Source organism: Myotis yumanensis, unplaced genomic scaffold, assembly GCF_028538775.1.
Source record: "Myotis yumanensis isolate MYYU_CA2020_CCGP unplaced genomic scaffold, mMyoYum1.0.hap1 SCAF_9, whole genome shotgun sequence".
In the NCBI taxonomy this organism is placed as follows: Eukaryota; Metazoa; Chordata; class Mammalia; order Chiroptera; family Vespertilionidae; genus Myotis; species Myotis yumanensis.
Genome location: NW_027223760.1, coordinates 77,640,865 through 77,661,287, shown reverse-complemented (window position 1 = coordinate 77,661,287; position 20,423 = coordinate 77,640,865). Strand labels below are relative to the sequence as shown.

Here is a 20,423-nt window from a genome sequence, read left to right as displayed (position 1 = left end):
GACTGCGCAAAGCAAAGGGAGGAGAGAACAGCTCTGAGAGCATTTTTATTAATTTGGGGATCATTAGATGATCTTCCCTGGGCTGATTCACTTGTTACATTCCACAGCTGTCCAGAAAACAAGACTGAATTCTAAAGGAAAGGAGAACAACATTTGGGTTTGAGGAAGGCCATTTTGGTCCTGGTCCCAGCTTAAGGAGTTCCTCCCCTCCTTCCTCCTGCAGCCCCTGCACCAGCACCAGCCCTCTCTTCCACCCCACCCCCACCCAGGGCTGTCCCTGCTCCACTGTCCTCCTGCCCTCCTGGCTGCCTACCAGTCAGGGCCTCAGCCGGAGGCAGGGTGTTGGAGAAAGGCGAATTGTCCTGGGAAGTAGTATCTGTGGGCTCCTTCTTGGGCCTGCTCAATCCTGCTGCACTGGGCCTCCTGGTGCTCCTTGGGCCCCTGCCAGGGCCAGCATTGCTCAGGCCCGGGAGCAGTGACCAGGAGGGCTGTCTGCCTCTGCCCAGTCCACCCACAGCCCCAAAGGAATACCCCTCCTTCCCTCTTCCCCCATTTTACCTCTCCTTGACTTTCCTCACCTTTCTTCACTCTCTTCTCATCCTCAACCCTCCTCATCCTTCTCAGCCCTCCTCACCCCTCTCCACTCCCTGCCCTTACTCCATCCAGACTTCTGCCTCTCAACCTCCCCCACAGGCCCAGCCACCTCCCAACCTCTCTGCTTCTTCCTCTGCCCACTCTTACCTGTCGAGTCTGCATCTCTATGGGGCAGTGGACCATCCGGTCCAGGACTTTAAACTCAGGGTTCAGCTTGATGCAGGCCAGGCATTTCCGCTTCCGCTGGGGAGAGAGGCATGGGGCGAGGAGGAGAAAGGGTGAGGGAAAGCCTGTGGCCTCCTGAGGGTGGAGGCTGGGGGCTGCCTGCAATGGGGTCCTTTCCCCTGCAGGCCCTAGAGCAAAGGGACGAGGGTCATGCAGACCAGCTGGTTTCAGGCCCCGCCCACCCCTGGATTGGAAATTTCAGAAGTCAAACTACCCTGCAGTTTTCAAAACTATGGGACTTCTGTCTAGGTAGGCAGGAATCCTCCCCAAGTGATGCTCACCAGACCCGCTCTCCTGTCATCTATTATATTTATTTGCATTTTCTTGTAAGGTTTTATTTGAAAACAAGGGTTCTGGCACAGATGTCTGGTATAACCTGGCCCCTCCTTTAACAGATGGTGGAACTGAGGCCTTTAGTTCAGGGTTGCAAAGCCACAGGGTTGGTGCTTGGCAGAGCTGAGCCTAGAAGCTGGATGGTTGCATTCCCAGCCCAGGGGTTCCCCAATAGCAGGTTTTGCCCCCAAGATGGTTGGTTACAGTCAAGCCCTGTTATGGATCAGACTAGGCTGGGCCATCTCCACTTGAAGGCTCACAGAAGACGGAATTCATCAGGTCTGGGACCAGACCAACCCGCACCATGGGCTTCTGCCAGTGATCTGAAGCTTGGGGGAGGAACTCGGATGACGTTGTCCTCCGTGCCAGGAGCCCACCTCTCCCTCCTGTTTACTCAGGCCCAGGCCCCCCACAATGTCACACCCACAGGCTCCACAGAGGGGTCACCAACCTCAGGCTTCTTGCTGGGTCTCCAACTAAACCCAATTACATACACCTGCGCCCGAGCAAGTGCCCCATCACACACACACGTGTGCACATCTCCACTCACCCCATTGGGCTTGGCCTTGCACTCAGTTCTCTTCCAGTCCTTCTTCCCACAGCCTGTCTGCTGGAGCGTAAATTCCAGCCTCACAAAGGTCCCCCCCTGGGAGGGCTGCCAACAGACAAGACAAGACAGACAGACAGAGGAAGGCCAGCAGCCAGTTGAGCAGGCAGAGCAATTCCTGGAATGTGACCTGTCCCTTCTCCCCACAGTGAAACAGCACAACCCAGTTGGTGGCTGGTGTAGAGGCCTTTCTCCAGAGAGCCAGGTGCTCACAGAACCCAAGCACTTTTGCACCTGCTTCCTGGGGCTCTTGGGGTGAGGCCCGAACCCCCTCCCTTCCAGGGGTTGTACTGCTAACCTTGTCCATGGCATTGTCCACACTGGTCTTCTGGAAGGCCCACTGCACTCGCGGGTGCTTATGGAATTCCTCCAGGGCCACCTGCAGGCCCTGGTGCTGGGCTTCTGTGAGCTCAGCCCTGCCCAAGCCCACTGTGCCCAGCCACAGGGCCAGCAGGATCAGCAGCTGCCACATGACTTCACCTCAGTCACCCTGGTCCTGCAAAGGGTATGTTCTCTGCTCTTCATATCAGCCAAGGGAGCCACCAACCCCCTGGCCCTGCACTGGGGGTCGGGGAGGGGGGCATGCCTAGTAGAGCTTTGGGCAAAGACAGAGGGACAGGACAGGATGTAGCCCTTTGCCTAGATTTCCCCTGGTATTCCCCTGCCTTTCACTCTTCCCTGCCCTGGCTTCCACTGTTCCCTGGATCCAGCTCAGCCTGGGTTTGGCCCTGCCCTGGGTAGATGCTGAGTAGGCTTTTGTCCTAGGCCAACAGCCAGGGAAACACTCTTGTTGCCCCTCCCTCCCTCCCTCCCTTCCTCCCTCCCTCCCTTCCCCCCTTTTCTGTCCAGTTCTCTGTCCCCACTGCCCTAGTTGCCCCTAGAGCCCCTCTCAGCTTCCCCTCCCCACCCAGGGTCTACTGGCTCCCAGGTCCCAGCCCCCCCCCCCCCCCCCCCCCCCCCCCCAGTATAACTGCAGGGGGAAGAGGGCGCAGAAAGGAGGCTGGATATTTCTGGAAGTATGTAAACACTTGGAGGGCCAAAACAGGGCGGGACCCAGGAGGATGCTCACCCCTCCCTGCACGGGGGCTGCCTGTTGCCATGGGCCCTGCCCCTAAACCAGAGAAGGGGGTCCTGCCTGGGCCCCCGCTTGGCTATCTTCAGGCAGACTCTCCTTGTCTTTCTTCTGGGCCTTCCACATCACCCCCCTCTCAGCCCCAGGGTGTTGCCTTAAAGCAAGGGCTCTTGGACAAGTTGACAAGCTTGGCCCTTGGAGCGATCCCCTCTCCCGCCCCTGTCCTCTCCTCCCCTCTCTCGCATCCCTCCTTCATCCAGCTGCCCCCGGCCCCCGCTCTCCCTCCTCACCTCCTTTCTGGTGCTTTGCGGTGTCTTTCTAACTTCCCGCGGCGACTTGGGGCTGTCAGCCTTTTCTCCCAGTCCCCGTGCCCCGCCTCCCTCCCTCCATCTCCTCCCATTCCCACCTTCCCACGCCCACCTACCGGCTTCCTCCAGTCCCCAGCGCCGCCCGGGGCTCCGCCCACCCCGTTAGGACTGGCCTCCGGGGCAGTACCCCCCTCCCGAGCCCCTCCTTCCGTCCCACCCTTCCGCTGCCCTTCGGTCCTGGGATCCTGACCCTGGCGCTCACCCAGGCGGGCGGGGGAGCAGGGTGTCCGGGAAGCCTGGGAAGAAGTGAGGTGAGGCCCAGGAGCCCAAGCTCTAGACGGTCTTTGCGCGGAGGACTCTTCTCCCTCTTCCCCTCACCATATGGGACTGCCCTGCCCCTACCCTGCCTCCAGGCAGGGCTGCCCTTTTCTTAGGCCCCTTGGAGTGACCAGTCTGAGACACTCATTTCAGGACATTCTTCCCAGAAATACAGACATCCTCAAACCAGATGAAGCCCTGAGGAATCAGGAATCATTCAATCCTCCCCACTCCCATGCCCTAAAGCCTACACACACACACACACACACACACACACACACACACACATATTTTTAGAGAGAGGAAGGGGGTGTGGGAGAGAAAGAGAGAGAAACATCCATATGAGAGTGAGACATCCATAGTCTGCCTCCTGCACGCCCCCTACCAGGGATCCAGCTGGAAATTCAGGCATGTGCCCTGATCAGGAATTGAACTGACAACCTTTTGGTGCACGGATGATGCCCAACCAACTGAGCCATACCAGCCAGGGCAGGCATCTTGTTTTGAGCTGACGCTGGTGTGCGACAACCTCTACCACCAGCACACAAGTCCAGCCTTGATCCTGTATGTCCTATCTTTAGTGTTGGGAGCCTGGCAGGATCTGTGGTAGAATTCATAGGGCCAGTGGGGAATCAGGAAAACAGTGTCCAGAAATTGGTTCAACTCCTGCACAGCTGAGCAAATCTGAGGCAGCACTGGGACTTTGCCTATCAGTAACCAGGAGGACCATTTCTCTGCTTCCAGGCCCTGTCCTAATGCTGGACATAGAGGATCTCATTGAACTTCCAAACCCCTGGAACTCCTGCTTCCTTCACTGCATAGTGGGATCAGAAACCCTACCTGGGGGTTGTTGTGAAGAGAAAATGAGCAAATGTATGGAAAGTGGCTGCTTGTGTTCTGGGTACCAAGTCGGGTCAGAGGCTGAGAGCAACATTAGCATGGCACCTTGACTTTACCCTCCTGCTTTCATTTGGGCCATTGCCCTCACCTGATTGCACTTCTACAAGGGAAAGACTCTAGTCTCTGGCAGTGGTGGAGGGCTGGGATGTTCCTCCTATGTCCCCAGCCTCGCTCCTGTCTCCCGTGCACCTGGTGCCTTCTGGTTCAGAGACTCCTCAGGGTTCAGAGGATGCCTCTTGCTCCCACAGATCACCCCACCCCGTAGGAACTCTGTTCAGTTACCACCATGCCTTCTGCACTATCTTATAAAACATGTCATGTGGCCCTAGCTGGTTTGGCTCAGTGGATGGAGCACTGGCCTGCGGACTTAAGGGTCCCAGGTTCCATTCCGGTCAAGGGCATGTACCTTGGTTGCGGGCACATCCCCAGTAGAGGGTGTGCAGGAGGCAGCTGATCGATGTTTCTAACTCTCTATCCCTCTCCCCTCCTCTCTGTAAAAAAATCAATAAAATATATTAAAAAATAAAATAAAGAGTACAATATCAACACTGATAAATCATGTTGATATAAAAACAACAACAAAAAAAAACATGTCATGTGGCCCCAGCTGGTTTGGCTCAGTGGATGGAGCATCGGCCTGCGGACTGAAGAGTCCCAGGTTCGATTCCAGTCAGGAGCACATGCCCAGGTTGAGGGCTCAATCCCCAGTGGGGGGTGTGCAGGAGGCAGCCAATCATTGATTCTCATCATTGATGTTTCTATCTCTCTCTCCCTCCCCCTTCCTCCCTGAAATCAGTAAAAATATATTTAATAAAAAACACATGCCAGTGTCTCATCCTCTGTTGTCTCCTCTCCCATTGTCCTTCTCCTTGTGAACTTACAGCTTTTTATTCTCGTACTGTCGTTTTAACGAAGTTATAGAAGGGAATAGGGATAACAACATTATATAATCACGTGTTTAGCCAGAGCCTGTGAGTGACTTAAAAAGGAACATTCATATGTTGAAGCCTAACTCCTGGCACCTCAGCATGTGACTGTATTTGGAGCTATGGGCTTAAAAGAGGGAACTAAGGTAAAATGAGGTCATATGGATGGGTTCCAAACCAATATGACTGGTATCCTTACAAGAAGAGATTAGGATACGGACAGAGGGAAGACCATGTGAGGTCACAGGGAGAACTCCACCATTAATAAGCCAAGGAGACAGGCCTCAGAAGAACCAACCCTACTGGCACATTCACCTCAGACTTCTGGCCTCCAGAATTGTGAGAGAATACATTCCTGTAGTTTAAGCCACTCAGTGTGTGGTCCTCCATAATGGCAGCCCTGACAGACTCATACACACACAGAGGAAACCCTTTCTGAAGACCTGGTGCTATGCACTCAACCTGATTATTTGAAAAGCCAAGGTTTTGTCCGTGTGACACACTGATCAGGTGCTTTGTGAGCCAAACGAACATGGTTAAGATGACTAATATTAAGTCTAAAATGTTTGCTTTATTGAGAATAAATGTTTACATCCTATCATTTATCTTCAAAAAAGATACAAAGTCAGGATGCCATTTTTAATGTTTTAGTGTGGCAGAAACTGAAATTTGGATTCCAATAGAGGTGAGGCAGGATAGTAAGAAGCTAGGGGAATTCCTAGAGAAGTGGAATAAGGGAAACAGACAAAATAATTAAATAATAACATGAAACCCCCAAAATAATTAAATAGGGCCAAACTACTTGAGCAACTTACAGTCAGCTAAGGAATCACAAGGTTTTCTATTCCCTAACCAAGGACACTTAGGAACAAATGGTTTTCCCATTCGAGACCGTCCTGGGACAGAATGTCCTAGGTCCTGGTCCTTCTTCAATTGATGACATTCTTTAAAATTAAACTAACAGCCGAACCGGTTTGGCTCAGTGGATAGAGCATCGGCCTGCGGACTGAAGGGTCCCAGGTTCGATTCCGGTCAAGGGCATGTACCTTGGTTACAGACACATCCCCAGTAGGGGGCGTGCAGGAGGCAGCTAATCGATCTCTCTCATCACTGTTTCTAACTCTCTATCCTTCTCCCTTCTTCTCTATAAAAAAATCAATAAAATATTAAAAAAATTAAACTAACAGAAAATACCCCCTGACCCCTCTATATGCACATTTTTAAAAAGTTGATTTTAGAGAGAGAAACATGGATCGGGAATTGAACTGGCCACCTTTTGGAGTACAGGATGATGTTCCAACCCACAGAGCCACACTGGCCAGGGCTCTATACACACATTTTGATTAATCAACATTTTATTTTATTTATTTATTTATTTATTTATTTAAATTAAATCTTTATTGTTCTGATTACATTTGTTCCTCTTTTTTCCCCATAACTCCCCTTCTCCCAGTTCCCGCCCCACCCTCCGCCGTCACTCCCCACCCACTGTCCTCATCCATAGGTGCACGATTTTTGTCCATTCTCTTCCCGCATCTCCCATTCCCCTCCCCCTGCCCCAAGAATAGTCAGTCCATTCCCCTTCTATGTCCCTGATTCATTGTAATCACCAGTTCATTCTGTACATCAGATTATTTATTCACTTGATTCTTAGATTCACTTGTTGATAGATGCATGTTTGTTGTTCACAATTTGTATCTTTACCTTTTTCTTCTTCCTCTTCTTAAAGGAAACCTTTCAGCATTTCATATAATACTGGTTTGGTGGTGATGAAGTCCTTTAGCTTTTCCTTATCTGTGAAGCTCTTTATCTGACCTTCAATTCTGAATGATAGCTTTGCTGGATAAAGTAATCTTGGTTGTAGGTTCTTGGTATTCAGTACTTTGAATATTTCTTGCCATTCCCTTCTGGCCTGCAAAGTTTCTGTTGAGAAATCAGCTGACAGTCGTATGGGTATTCCCTTGTAGGTAATTGAGTCTCTTTCTCTTGCTGCTTTTAAGATTCTCTCTTTGTCTTTTGCTCTTGGCATTTTAATGATGATGTGTCTTGGTGTGGTCCTCTTTGGATTCCTTTTGTTTGGGGTTCTCTGCGCTTCTTGGACCTGTAAGTCCATTTCTTTCACCAGGTGGGGGAAGTTTTCTGCCATTATTTCTTCAAATAGGTTTTCAATATCTTGCTGTCTCTCATCTTCTGGACTCCTATAATTCTGATATTAGTGCGCTTGAAGCTGTCCCAGAGGCTCCTTACACTATCTTCACACTTTCGGATTCTTTTTTCATTTTGCTTTTCCAGTTGGGTGTTTTTTGTCGAATCTTTGGTTTGATTCTTGTGCTCCTCTGGTCTGCTATTTGGTATAATATTCTTTATTTCAGTCCGTGTATGCTTACTTTCTAATTTCTTTATCGTAGCATTGAGGGTCTCATTAGTTTTCGTGAGGCTCTGCTCAAGTTTATAGCAAGCCCTCAAAATTGCGATTCTTAGCTCCATATCCTCCATTTCTGTCATGTTTTTTTGTCTCCACATCTTTTATGCTTTCTTGGTGCACCCCCTTGTGGTCTTTGTGCGAAGTCTTGTTCTAGCCAAGCCTTAATTGTTGTAGTTAACATTAGAGGGATTTGACCACCAGGCCGACTGGCTGTAGGAATCAGCTGTGTGGAAAACGTCTGTCTTCTGGGGAGGCGCTAATCCAGCCTTTGCCTGAGGCGATCGGCAAATGGCTGTGCGCAGGGTTTGGGCGGGGCGGGATCAACAGGGCGGGCGGAGGGAGCAGTTATGGCAGCTCTCAGTCCCGTTCCCAGAGGCTCTGCTTCTCAGAACCCCGGCAGCCGCTGCAAACCTCGGAGAGAAAGCTGCCCTCAGGTTCCAACTGATGCCGGATAATCCCGCTTCTCCCGTTTGAGTCTGGGTCCCTAGAGACTCGCCCGGATCTGGAGCCCAGAGTCTGAGACTCACTCCCGACTGAAAACGACAACCGCGCCCTCAGCCACCAGCCCGCTTTCGCGCGCACCTCGGTACCTTTGTATTTTCCACACTGCGCCTCCTCTGAGCCTCGGTTTGCTGTTCTCTTTCCTTCTAGTTGTAGAGTCTCTCTTCAGCCAGCCTTCCTGTGGTTCTGGGTGATGTCCGTTCCGTCTTTTAGTTGTTTGCGGCAGCGGTCTCCGGTGTTTACCTACGCCGCCATCTTAAGAGGAGACCCTGATTAATCAACATTTTAAAGGACACACCTGAAAAGCTAATAAATATTCTGTTAAGATCCTCCCCTGAGACTCCCACTGGGATTCCAGCCAGCCAAAGATAAAAAGCCTCAAGACAAAGGACCCACTGTTTGCTCTCACTAAAGCACACCCACACCTTGTATCTCTGCTGTTTTTCTCCTAAACTCTCAGGGACACCAGGATACTTCAACTAGGGGAGCAGTGGGCAGTGGCAACTCGTCCTGGGCTTACCCCGAACCTGTGTCCAAGGCCCCCGTTTTCTTGGACCCCAGTGAGCTCATTTCGTTTGCTGTGACTTTTATTTCTTAGAAGCCAACGCGGCCCAGCCGAGGCTCCCTGCCATCGCCGAGCCTGTTCTGTCTTCCTTTCCGTTTAGCCCGTGATATCTGATTTCACCGATATGCTGGCGGCCGGAAACCGAGGAGGTTAGGATGGAAAGTATAGTGTCAGTCACTGGTGACAGACATGGCGCTTAACGTGTTAAGCCCTTCCTTTGTTTCACTATCTCCAGTTTTATAAACATACTCTCAAAATCACCTGGTGCCGAAACCGGTTTGGCTCAGTGGATAGAGCATCGGCCTGCGAACTCAAAATCACCTGGACTCGTTGGGAAATCTTGTCTACACAAAGTCAAGGACCCACACACTAACAGTGGGCCCAAGGCTGACCCACTCCAGGCCCAGACCGCGTCTGGTAACAGATGCACCTTGACAATAACATAACGTAATAGTTACATTTTAGAATTTGTGCTCTTTCAAGGGAATTCGGCAAACGAATCAAAGGAACTTTCACATTTATTAAATACATTTAAGAAGTCACTTTCATGAGTGAAAAATATTTTCCCAAATCAAAGTGACCAGGAGGCAAATAACTAAGCTTGAAGTCTCACAGACCCCATGAGCTCCTCAAATCTCACTCGAAGACCTACCACTAGATGGAAACAGTGAGCATCAGCTAGGTCCTTTAAACTGACGGGTAGGAATTCCCTAAGGCTGTGGAATTATTTTTCTTACATTCTTGTGGTCACCTGTGATCATTTTTTGATTCCTGGTTTAACCCTAAGAACTTCTCTTAACTGCATCTGACCGATAAGTCATGCCAATTTGTTGCAACGGTTTTATACCCAGATGCATGTTTGTTAGAGCTGAGAACCCGCACAGGCTTGGATAATGAGCAGCACCTCAGCCAGTGGAAGAAGGCACTGAGGGCCATTTAGATGCTTAGGAAATGAAGCATTTTTCAAGCTTCAAAACTTTTCATTTTACTTAGTATATTATTTATTGAATGTATTAATGTTATAGACTGTTATTATGTAGTCAACATGCTATATTGTTGGAATTTAGAATAACACTCACAAAATAAACCATAAATACTGTTAAGAGACAACTCATTTGTAATACATTGAAAGTTAACCAATTCTGAGAATACTGAGACTTCACTGGCCAACTCTGAAGGCAACAAATTTAACTGTGACCCAGATTTGGTCTTGGAACCTGTTAGAAGGCACCAAGTAAAAGCCAGGTTCACACTCTGATTCCTCCAAGTCCCCAAGTGGTTTTATTGGAGAGGAGTCTGGATAGGAATGAGCCAAGGTTAGAGACAGCATTTTTGTTGGTGGTGAACATGGGCAGATGGCTTTCGCAACCACAGCACACGCCACTCACAGGACACAAGACACTTGAAAATATACCCGCTTCTGCTAAACTACAAAGACTGTGGAGATTCTGTTAGAATTTTCTTGTGTTTCCAAATCAAGCTTGGTGTTTAGTAGATTTTAAACAAAGAACAGTTACACCCTGGCTTCTAAATTCATCTTTTTAATTAAGTTGAAAAAGATATAATTTGATCCCAGCATGGAGTTGAACAAGACATAGCATTGTAATAATAGATGGGATTAGACCTTGAAAGGGTATAAATGTAGATTTCTAGGTAAAGTCAAGCCTTTCTTCCCTGAGACACCGGGAGGATTTGTCCAGCATTTTCTTGCAATGTCTGGTCCTAAGACCAAGGTGGTAAACGTCATTGCTGGGGAGGGGAGCAGCCTCCTCCCCCGGTGGAGCCACGGGCTCCCTAAAGGACCCTGCATTCCAGGGTTCTGGAATAGTGTTCCAGATGGAAGAATATGTTTAAGGCACTGCCTCCAACAATGAGTCCTTCAAATGAGAGAGTTATAGACTCAAGTTTTCTTTTGAGTTTCTTGCTCTTTACCTCGTTCACATACTGATTTGAATGAGCAGTTCTGTGGGGCTCCCAACACCTGCTCAACAAGCAGCAGCCAAGGGAGAGAGTTTGAGGTAAACACTGGGCTCAGGCTGCTTCTTAGGCAGCGTCGTGTGGTCTAATCAAATTCACTTACCCAAGGGGTCAAGCTCTTTCATTTCCTCACTCACTTGGTCCACAAACACTGGGTACCCACCATGGGCCCGACACCTTTCCAGGGCCTGGCTATCCAGGGCCTGGTTGTGGTAGCTAACTAGACAAACCATCTAAATAAACAAATGCCTAAATAATTTCAAGTAGGTGATAAGTGCTAAGAAGAACAGTAAGACCAATTGGGAGGGGGGCTTGAAGGTGATCGGGCAGGAGTGAGTGGTGGGCTTGTCTATGTTCTAATCCTTAGAACCTGTGAATGTTATCTTATATGGCAAAAGGGCCTGCAGATGTGATTAAACTAAGGATTTGGGGATGGGGAGATTATGTTGGGAAAATAGAATTAAAACACAAAATTGCCTACCCAACCAAGAAAGCTCCCCACAAAGTTAGAAGAGAAAAACACACAAAACAGTTTTATTATTGAATGATCATCACACCAGAATGAGATGCACATCACAGGAAGTCCACCAGGAGATTGCAAAGACAGAAAGAAATCTCACCTGTTACACAGCCCAGCAGGTGCGGTCTGTTACACATGTTCTCCAGGTGCACAGTCACTAGTCCTCCGGTGAGAGGACTGACTTTGTCACACAGAGTTCATCCCAGATTCACCTGGGAACGGGGGTGCTTGTTAATTGCCTTTGTCCAGAGGAAAAACACTTCTCATACCTTTGTGACAGGAGGTAGTTTTGCAGCTTGGAGCCAGGTGTCCACCCAGGTTAGGGTCCCAGCCTCCCATGGGGACAGGGAGACAGGGCGCTGTCTCCCTTGATATTTACATTTCTAAGAGATGGCTTCCAGGTCCCTGACAGAGTCAGTCGTGGGTTGTAAAGCTGGCAAGGGGCTTCTGTATACATACATCTCAAAGAGACAGAGAAACATTCCCAATGACAAGTATTCTAAGGAAAGGGTGGTAGCTGTGGGGAAATCTCTCTCTTTTTGCACCAGGAATGCAAGCTTGTCTTTCTTAGTTTTAACTTGCATTTGCCCTTGCACTGTCCTGGATGATCTGGGCAGGCCCTGGATGTAAGGGTCCTGATAAGAGGGAGGCAGCGGAGACAGAAGCAGAGACAGAAGGCAATTGGACCACAGCAGAGACAGAAGGCAGTTCTCTGAAGAGGGAGAAGGGCACCAAGGCATCCACGGAATGCGACTGTAGAGGCTGGAAAAGTCTCCGTTAGGGGCTCCAGAGGGAAAGCGGCCCTGCCAGCACCTTGATTTGGGCCCAGAGAAACTGATTTTGGATGCCTGACTTCCGGAACTGCCAGGGGATCAATGCGTGTTGTCTTAAGTGACAGCATTTGGGGAAATTTGTCACAGTAGCCACAGGAATGAGATGAGTACACAGGTGGGAGGTGCATGTTTTGAGGAGAGGCTATTTGGACTCTAACCTGAATAAAGTAAAAGACTGACCCTATGAAGTTCTGGAGGAAGAGCATTCTAGGCAGACCCAACAGCAACTCCAAAGGCCCTACGGGGGCATGAGCTGCTGAGGCTGGGACAGTGGCCACCAGGACCCCGAGGGCACGGAGCTACAGAGGTAGGCCTGGTCAGTCCAGATAGAGCCTGAGAGGCTGTGGCAGTGGTTTGTGATGTTTTCAAAATGTGACGTACGCCACCTGATCTATGTTTAAAAGGGTTAATCTGGTCCAGGAGACCGAGCTCCGGGGCAGCTGTGCGGGGCCAGGTGGGAGCCGTGGACGTGGAGAAAGGTGAGAAGTGGTGAGCAGGGCCTCGCCACCCTGGTGCTGGTACAGGAAATCTGCGATCCCTCCTTGGTTTCCTTCTGACCAATTAAGTTCTTTTCCTTTTAGGAAAACAGACTCCGGGAACTAGATCTGCAGCAGAAAGTGTCCGGTGCTGCAGAGTTCAGCTGGCATTCGATCCCAGTGGGGGGCTGCTTTTCCAGGGTCCATCCTTGCCAGGCACTCTGTGTGTGTTGTGCCTTTGAGGACATTCTTAGGACTGCAGCAGCAGAAGCACACTGATCTTTTCCTGAAGAGTTTCCACATGACCTAGTGAGCCTGCTCTCACCCGAGATGCCGGCCTTGGGCAGTCAGGCCTTGCTCAGGGTGTGCCTGGGCTGCGGTCTCTCCAGGTCCCCGGGCTGAGGCGGCTCTAGGAATGGAGGACGCACAATGACGGAGCCAGTGCGGGGCCCTCCCAGCAGATGTGGCCTCCGTCAAGGTGAACGTGGTCACAGGTGCTCTCTTCCTCCTTCCCACGCTGCCTGGAAATACCTGGAAGACGCTCGGCGAGTCCCCCAACCGGCCTTCAGGATGCTGTCTGCAGCAGGAGCTGACAATAAGGTAAGTCCCGTTAGAATGAAGTTTTCCTCTCTTCTCTCTGTTCCCTAGTTGCCTCTAGCTTTTCAACAGTCATCCACTCAGCAAATGTCAACGAGCATTTGGTTTTATTTCACTTTATGTACTAACCCAAGAGACACTGCCATCGCTAACCCAGGGTTAGAAGGCATTGTGGGCCGTTTCTGCCTGGCTCACGGTCAGGCCTGCACCTGGCGCCATGGCAGATGGTGCGCACTGATTAAATATTTGTTGGGTGTATGAACGGGGCCTGAAACAGTCTGTTTCCAAGAGGTGGATGGTGTGTTCCCTCTCGCAGACACAGAGCTGCTTCGAAACAATACTTGGGCATCTTCATAGAGCCTGAGACACGAAAGACGAATCCACAATGACATAGAAAAACAGAAAAGTTTGAACAATTTATTCGTACATTTATGCTGCCGTTAAGAATCATGTTATAAAACGGGGGGAGGGGGGATTCATAGTAGTGTTAAGTGAAAAGGGCAGAATACATCTTTGCAAAAGCATTATCCCAATTATGTCCAATATGCACAGATAAGCATAGAAAAGCATTGGAGGACACGTACCAAAATATTAAATGTAACTCACTCTGGTATGAGAGATTTTATATTCTTTTTCCTACTTATGGGACAGGTTTTTAAAGTGTCTAAGATATTGATACAATTAAAAAATGGCCTTTGTTGGAAAGCATGAGACTGCAGGAGCCCGGAAAACTCAGGCAGTGTTTTGTTTGGAAAGCGAAGGCCACCTGCTAGCCGGTGAGTCAGCGGCGCAGGCTCGCACCTGCCTCCGCGCTCGCCAACCTGCTGCCCCGTGTTTCCAAACGGAGGCCCCGAAGCGCGTACGGCCCCCCGCCCGCGGCCGCCAGACGACGCAACTCCTCTCCTCTCTTCGCTCGTCTCTGGAGTAGAGGGCGTTCCTTTCCACAGTTCACGCCACCGGCGTTTTCTGCCTCCGCTTCTGCACAGACTCTTGGGTGGCGGTCAGCGCGGCTCAGACCCCGCGGCCAAGGTCAAGGCGGCCCGAGATCGAGGGCGTGGCCGGGGGCGGGAGAGCCCGAGGGAGAGGCTGGGGCGAGCGGGGAGCCGTGGGAAGCCCACGAGGCCGAGGCCGGGTCCGGCCGAATGACCAGTCCAGCCACGCGGTCGCCCTGGGACGCGCGTCCTCCGTGGGGACAAAGGGCCGGGAAACTGGAGCCGGGCCCGATCCGGAACAGCCGGCGGTGGTCGCCATGGCAACGGAGTCGGGCCCTCGGCCGCCTCCCCCCGCCCGGCCCGCGAGGGGGCGCTGGGGGCCGCGAGGGCCCCACTTTACGGGCCGCGCTGCCCGGCCGACCCGCTCCTCCCTCCCTCCCTCCCTCCGCCCGCGGCCGCCGGCCGGAGCCCGAGACTGACCCTCGGCAGCTTCTGTAGTCACGTGGCGCTGGGAACCGGCGGGGGGGCGGGGGCGGCTGGGCACGGGCCTGGCGGTGGTGAACCCGAACCGGCTGCTGCCGCTGCGGCGGGTGGGAGCGCGGCCGCCGGCGCCGGCTTTCCGGCCTCATGGACGCGCAGCGCGCTTCCCCGCGCCCGGCGGGAGAGGTTCGTCTCGGGCCGGGCGCGGGGTTCCCCGCGGGCCGTGGCGGGGGCGGCCCAGCCTGCCGGGCGCGTGACCGTGTGCGTGTGGTGCGGGGGGCACCAGCCGATCGGGGCGGGGGGCTGCGGGGGCGGGGGGGGCGGGAGCCTGCGCACCTGCGCACCGGCTCCCCGAGGTGCTCTCCGCGGGGATCCGCTAGGGGAGCGCGGGGCTGTGGGTCGGGGACCTGCGCGCATACAAAGTGGGGGTGTGGGGTCTCCGCGGCCCTTTGGCACCCGGGGCGCCCCAGGGGCTGCTGGCCGCCGCAGGCACTGACCCGCCTGCGCAGCCCCGGGAAACGGGCCTGGAATGCCTGTTGGGAGGAGGGCGGGGGGGAGGGGGGGTGGGGAGGGGTGCCGCCGGGATCCGGAGTTGCTGGCTGGTCCAGCCTCGGGCCGTCCGCGCGCGCGCGCGCGGAGAATCCGTGCTGTGCCCTGACCGGCGGAGGAAGTGACCCCCGACGCTGCGGTGCGCGTCCCTGGTGCAGGGGACACATGTATCTATGACTGTGATGAGAGCCATTAAGGTCACTCAGCCGCCGGGGGTGGGGCTCGGGTGGGGGAGGGGGTGGTGGCTGGCGAGGACACAAAGATGACTGCCTGCCTGCCCGCCCGCCCGCCCTGGCGGAGCGCGGAGCCTCACGCTTGCTTTCTCTCCCCTCCCCACAGGTGAGGCTGGCCTCTCTGCAGCCCGAGGCCTGAGCTCTGCCATGGGGGTAGGGGTGTCATTACTCCTGCAGTTTTCTCTGACGTCTGGGGGTCACCGGAGTGTGGGCCGAAGCCGGCGCTACAGCCGCAGGAGCCTCCCCAGCAGGATCTGGAAAAAACCTCATCTCCAGCTCCACAGCCTCCAGGGTAGAGTCCGGCCTTCTTCACTGGGTTCCCAATCCATTCCACAGCCCCCGGGCCCAGGCCCCCCGTCCCTGGAAGGAAGGGAGCCTGTGGGGGAAGGATCCCATTCTCAGATCCCGGAGCCTGCCCTGCTCTCAGTCTGGCCGCTGGGAATGAGTCATGTCTGTGATCCTCAGAGGAGTGCAGACTCCAGGGAGTTTAGGAGGATGTGTCTGGAGCTTTTGAACAGGGAGGTGAGGGTCCCTGAGGAGTCTAACCCCCATCCACCCTTTAGTGGGCTTAGGAGGCTGTCCTGCAGGAATCTGGTCTCCCTGGCAGTTTGGAGTTCCTGAAAATGGGGCAGCCCTTGCCAGGGTTGGGGCAGGACCAGACATAATCTCCTCTTTCCTCCCCTGCTCTTGCCCCAATAATCCCTTCCATCCGAGGGAGGCGGAGTCAGGGCCCTAGGCCCCCGGGGGAGCAGGTTGTGAGTGTTCCTTCCCGAAGTGTCCTAATCATGCATGTGTGGGTGGAGGGGGGCAGGTGGGTAGAACGTGGGCACCGTCTGGACAGGCAGTGGCCTGGCCTCCTGCTGAGAGTAGCATCCAGCTCCCCTCCTGTTCCCAGCAGGGCTGTTCCCACCCCCTCTCCTGGCTTCTACCCTGAGAGACGGAGTTAGGGAGGCGGAAAAAGCCTTCCTCTGCTGTGATTAACATCAGGGAGAAGATAATAGGAATGAAAGGCTACAGCAGTTTCGATGAGAGCATTACAAACCCAGGTTTTCAGAGGGAAGAACACTGGCCTGGGAGTTTAGACCTAATCCTGGTTCTGTTGTTGTTTGACTGTGTCCTCACAGGCCAGTCTTACCACCTTTTATGCCTCATGGTTGCTACATCTATCAAACAGAGAGCTTCATGTTTGCTTATCCAGCCTCACAGAGTTGCTGTGACACTGTTGTGGCAACAGGAAGTAGTAGGGACAGGAGAGGGCAGCAGGGCCGCACTTGGAAAAAGCACGAAGCACCGCAGACAGAGGTGATACGCTTTCCGGAGAGGCAGAAATGCTTGTGCAGCCAATATGGAGTGTGTACTCCATGTCAGGCACATGGCGGCCAGGAGGGGTATTCCAAGAAGTGTCAGGGTCAATAAGACTCATGACAAATATACTTGCAATGTGTCTAGAAGCCCAAGATTGAACTAATATAGAAGAGCAGCCTAGATTCAAGGGCTCTAGGGATCCAGCGGGGAGAGCTCCCTCGGGCTGGGGTGACCGGGGAGGCATGGGGGCAGGGCGAGTGGACCACTGGTGTGACTGTGCTTTTCCACCCACAGCAGAGGAAGAACCGATGCTGGAACGACGCTGCAGGGCCCCCCTGGCCATGGGCTCGGCCCAGCCCCAGCTCCTTTCTGGGCCCTCCCAGGAGTCGTCCCAGACCCTGGAGAAGGAGCCCCACCGGCTGAGGTTACGAGGTACCTCGGTGGCCCAGCCAGGCAGCCAGGCTCCAGGTCGGGTCCATCGCTGTGCCCACTGTCGCCGGCACTTCCCCGGCTGGGTGGCCCTGTGGCTTCATGCCCGACACTGCCAGGCCCGGCTGCCCCTGGCCTGCCCGGAATGCGGCCGTCGCTGCCGACACGCCCCCTTCTTGGCACTGCACTGCCAGGTCCACGCGGCTGCCACTCCAGACCTGGGCTTCTCCTGCCACCTCTGCAAGCAGAGCTTCCGAGGCTGGGTGGCCCTGGTTCTGCACCTGCGGGCCCACTCGGCTGCCAAGCGGCCCATCGCCTGCCCTGAGTGTGAGAGACGCTTCTGGCGACGAAAGCAGCTTCGAGTGCATCTGCGGAGGTGCCACCCCCCCTACCCCTGAGGCCCGGCCATTCATATGTGGCAATTGTGGCAGGAGCTTTGCCCAGTGGGACCAGCTAGTTGCTCACAAACGGGTTCATGTAGCCGAGGCCCTGGAGGAGGCAGCAGCCAAGGCTCTGGGGCCCCGGCCCAGGGGCCGCCCGGCAGTGACTGCCCCCCGGCCCGGTGGAGATGCCGTTGACCGTCCCTTTCAGTGTGCCTGCTGTGGCAAGCGCTTCCGGCACAAACCCAACCTGATTGCCCACCGCCGCGTGCATACGGGCGAGCGGCCCCACCAGTGCCCGGAGTGCGGGAAGCGCTTCACCAACAAGCCCTACCTGACCTCACACCGGCGCATCCACACTGGCGAGAAGCCCTACCCGTGCACCGAGTGCGGGCGCCGCTTCCGCCACAAGCCCAACCTTCTGTCCCACAGCAAGATCCACAGGCGGTCCGAGGGGTCCGCCCCGAGCGCCGCCAGCGCAGGGAGCCCCCAGCTTCCAGCCGGCCCCCTGCAATTCTCAGCAGAGCCCCCCGCCCAGGCTCCACCGAGACCTGCCCAGGAGCCTGCCCCCGAGCCTCTGCTGGAGGCGCCCGGAGAGGGCCCCCGGGACCAGGCGGAAGCCCCCCCATCTCTCTACAGCTGCGAGGACTGTGGCAGGAGCTTCCGGCTGGAGCGCTTCCTGCGGGCCCACCAGCGGCAGCACACGGGGGAGCGGCCCTTCGTCTGCACCGAGTGCGGGAAGAACTTCGGCAAGAAGACCCACTTGGTGGCCCACTCCCGGGTCCACTCCGGGGAGCGGCCCTTCGCCTGCGAGGAGTGCGGGCGCCGCTTCTCCCAGGGGAGCCACCTGGCGGCCCACCGGCGTGACCACGCGCCCGAGCGGCCCTTCGTCTGCCCAGACTGTGGCAAGGCCTTCCGCCACAAGCCCTACCTGGCGGCCCACCGGCGCATCCACACCGGCGAGAAGCCCTACGTCTGCCCCGACTGCGGTAAGGCCTTCAGCCAGAAGTCCAACCTGGTGTCCCACCGGCGCATCCACACTGGCGAGCGCCCCTATGCCTGCCCCGACTGCGACAGGAGCTTCAGCCAGAAGTCCAATCTCATCACCCACCGCAAGAGCCACATCCGGGACGGCGCCTTCTGCTGTGCCATCTGTGGTCAGACCTTTGACGATGAGGGGAAGCTCCTGGCCCATCAGAAGAAGCATGATATCTGAGGGCAGGGGCATCATTCGGGAGGAAGCGAGGCAGTGGGGCCGCAGGGCCTGTGCTGCTGTCGGTGTAGCGAGGGCTGGAGGGGCAGGCCCTGTTAGAGAGGGAGGTCAGCCTCCACACCTTAGGCCAGGGAACCCACTGCAGAGCACAGGCACCCGGCCCAGCTGGGGTTGGCTGAGGTCCCCTCCTCACTGTCCTGTGCCCTGGAAAAGTAGCAATAGAACCTGTACCCACCCCTTAGAGTCCGTCCTCCGCTGGAGGGGCTGCCGGTGGACAGGATGACCCTTCTCTGGTGTTAACGCCTTAATGTCCCTGCCTTTTATTTTGAGCTCCTTCAGCTTGTTTTTGGAAGTAGGTGTGGTACAGTCCGTAGTAAAGAGCGCTTGGGAAGCAAAGCAGACCAGCTGGATACAGCTGGGGGAACCTGCTGGCCTTGTTAGGCAGCCCTGGGAGGTGAAGCCAAGCTGCTCAGACCTATCCCACCCCAGTCCCCCCACCTGCCCCTGCATTGGCACCCAGTCTTGGAGAGACCCATCTACTGTTAGTCTCGGCTTCCCCTTCCTTCCTAGAGGTCAGTTCTGGTTTCTGCACAGGTCACCCCATTTGATTTTTAAAAAAATATATTTTTATTGATTTCAAAGAGGATTGGAGAGGGAGAGAGAGAAGCATCAGTGATGAGAGAGAATCATTGATTGGCTGCTTCCTGCACACCCCCTCCTGGGGATCGAGCCTGCAACCTGGGCATGTGCCCTGACCTGGAACCTAACCATGACCTCCTGGTTCATAGGTCAACACTCAATCACTGAGCCACACCAGCCAGGACCATCTGACTTTTTTTTTTTTAAATTTTTATTTTTATTGATTTCAGAGAAGAAGGAGGAGGGAAAGAGAGAGAAAAACATCCATGATGAGAGAGCGTCATGGATCAGCTGCTTCCTCCACGCCCCCTACTGGGGATCGAGCCTGCAACCCGCAACCGGGGCATGTGCCCCGACCGGGAATCGAGCCCGGGTCCCTTCAGTCCGCAGGCCGACGCTCTACCCGCTGAGCCACACCGGCGGGGGGGCCCATCTGACTCTTTATCCACCAGCCTCCCCATGCTTAGAGCACCCCCTGGCTGTCAGCAGTCCTGTGTCCAGGGTTTTGTCTAAACACCCCAGTCATCTTTCACACCTTCCAGAACCCCACATGTTGTAGTAGCATTGCCTGGCTGATATCGGAGGGCGATAGGGGTGAGTTTCCTTTTCCACATTTCTAGTGTCTGGATGCCTAGCCTCTGCTTGAACACTTAGGTAACAGGGAGTCCCCACCTGCTGAGGCCCTGGTTCTATTGTAGGGTAATTCTAATTGTTAGAAGTTATTCCTTATAATGAATGAAATCTGCTTTCCTATAATTTCTACCTATTGGGCCTTGTTCTATTCTCTGGAACTAAACAGAACTACCACCCTCCTTTTCAAATTAGAGAATAAAGATTTGGTTTTAGAACTGGTGGCTGAGACGTGGTCCTTTCTCCCTGGAGCTGGGAGGAGGAGGGGAATGCTGTGGGGAGGAGGACTTGGTAGCAGGCCAAGTGCCCTGATTTGAGCCCCTCTGTCCCTGCTTCCAGTTCTTCCCCAGGGAAGGCCAGGCGCACCCAGCAAGAGGGGCAAGTTCTCTAGGGGTTCCGCCGTCTGTGGGTCAGGTCCGACTTGTTGGGTGCCAGTTACTGGGGAAAAGTTCTGAT

The 20,423-nt window shown here is 54.1% G+C and overlaps 2 protein-coding genes across 2 annotated transcripts; one reads left to right on the top strand and one right to left on the bottom strand.

The window, feature by feature from the left end:
* Positions 1 to 18: 18 nt before the first annotated feature.
* Positions 19 to 3,212, bottom strand: RARRES2 (retinoic acid receptor responder 2). Its single transcript, XM_070424750.1, has 6 exons — positions 3,122 to 3,212; positions 2,058 to 2,255; positions 1,703 to 1,807; positions 742 to 837; positions 314 to 441; positions 19 to 131 (listed from the first exon to the last, which is right to left on the bottom strand). The coding sequence occupies exons 2-5, from the start codon at positions 2,229 to 2,231 to the stop codon at positions 325 to 327; spliced, it is 492 nt and encodes a 163-aa protein (XP_070280851.1). The 5' UTR covers positions 2,232 to 2,255; positions 3,122 to 3,212; the 3' UTR covers positions 19 to 131; positions 314 to 324.
* An 11,424-nt stretch (positions 3,213 to 14,636) lies between these two features.
* REPIN1 (replication initiator 1) lies at positions 14,637 to 20,185 on the top strand. The gene is given in 4 exon segments (XM_070424748.1): positions 14,637 to 14,775; positions 15,478 to 15,663; positions 16,971 to 17,488; positions 17,490 to 20,185. Coding segments are annotated over 3 exon segments (1,875 nt in total). The 5' UTR covers positions 14,637 to 14,775; positions 15,478 to 15,518; the 3' UTR covers positions 18,702 to 20,185.
* Positions 20,186 to 20,423: the final 238 nt, after the last annotated feature.

Bases quoted from the DNA above. Each gene is read 5' to 3' on its own strand.
- RARRES2 (XM_070424750.1), bottom strand. From the start codon at position 2,231: ATGTGGCAGCTGCTGATCCTGCTGGCCCTGTGGCTGGGCACAGTGGGC. The intron at 838-1,702 runs GTGAGTGGAGAT...CTCTCTCCCCAG, and splicing joins GCAAGGCCAAGCCCAATGGG to CGGAAGCGGAAATGCCTGGC. The intron at 442-741 runs GTAAGAGTGGGC...TGGCCCTGGCAG, and splicing joins TAGAGATGCAGACTCGACAG to GGGCCCAAGGAGCACCAGGA.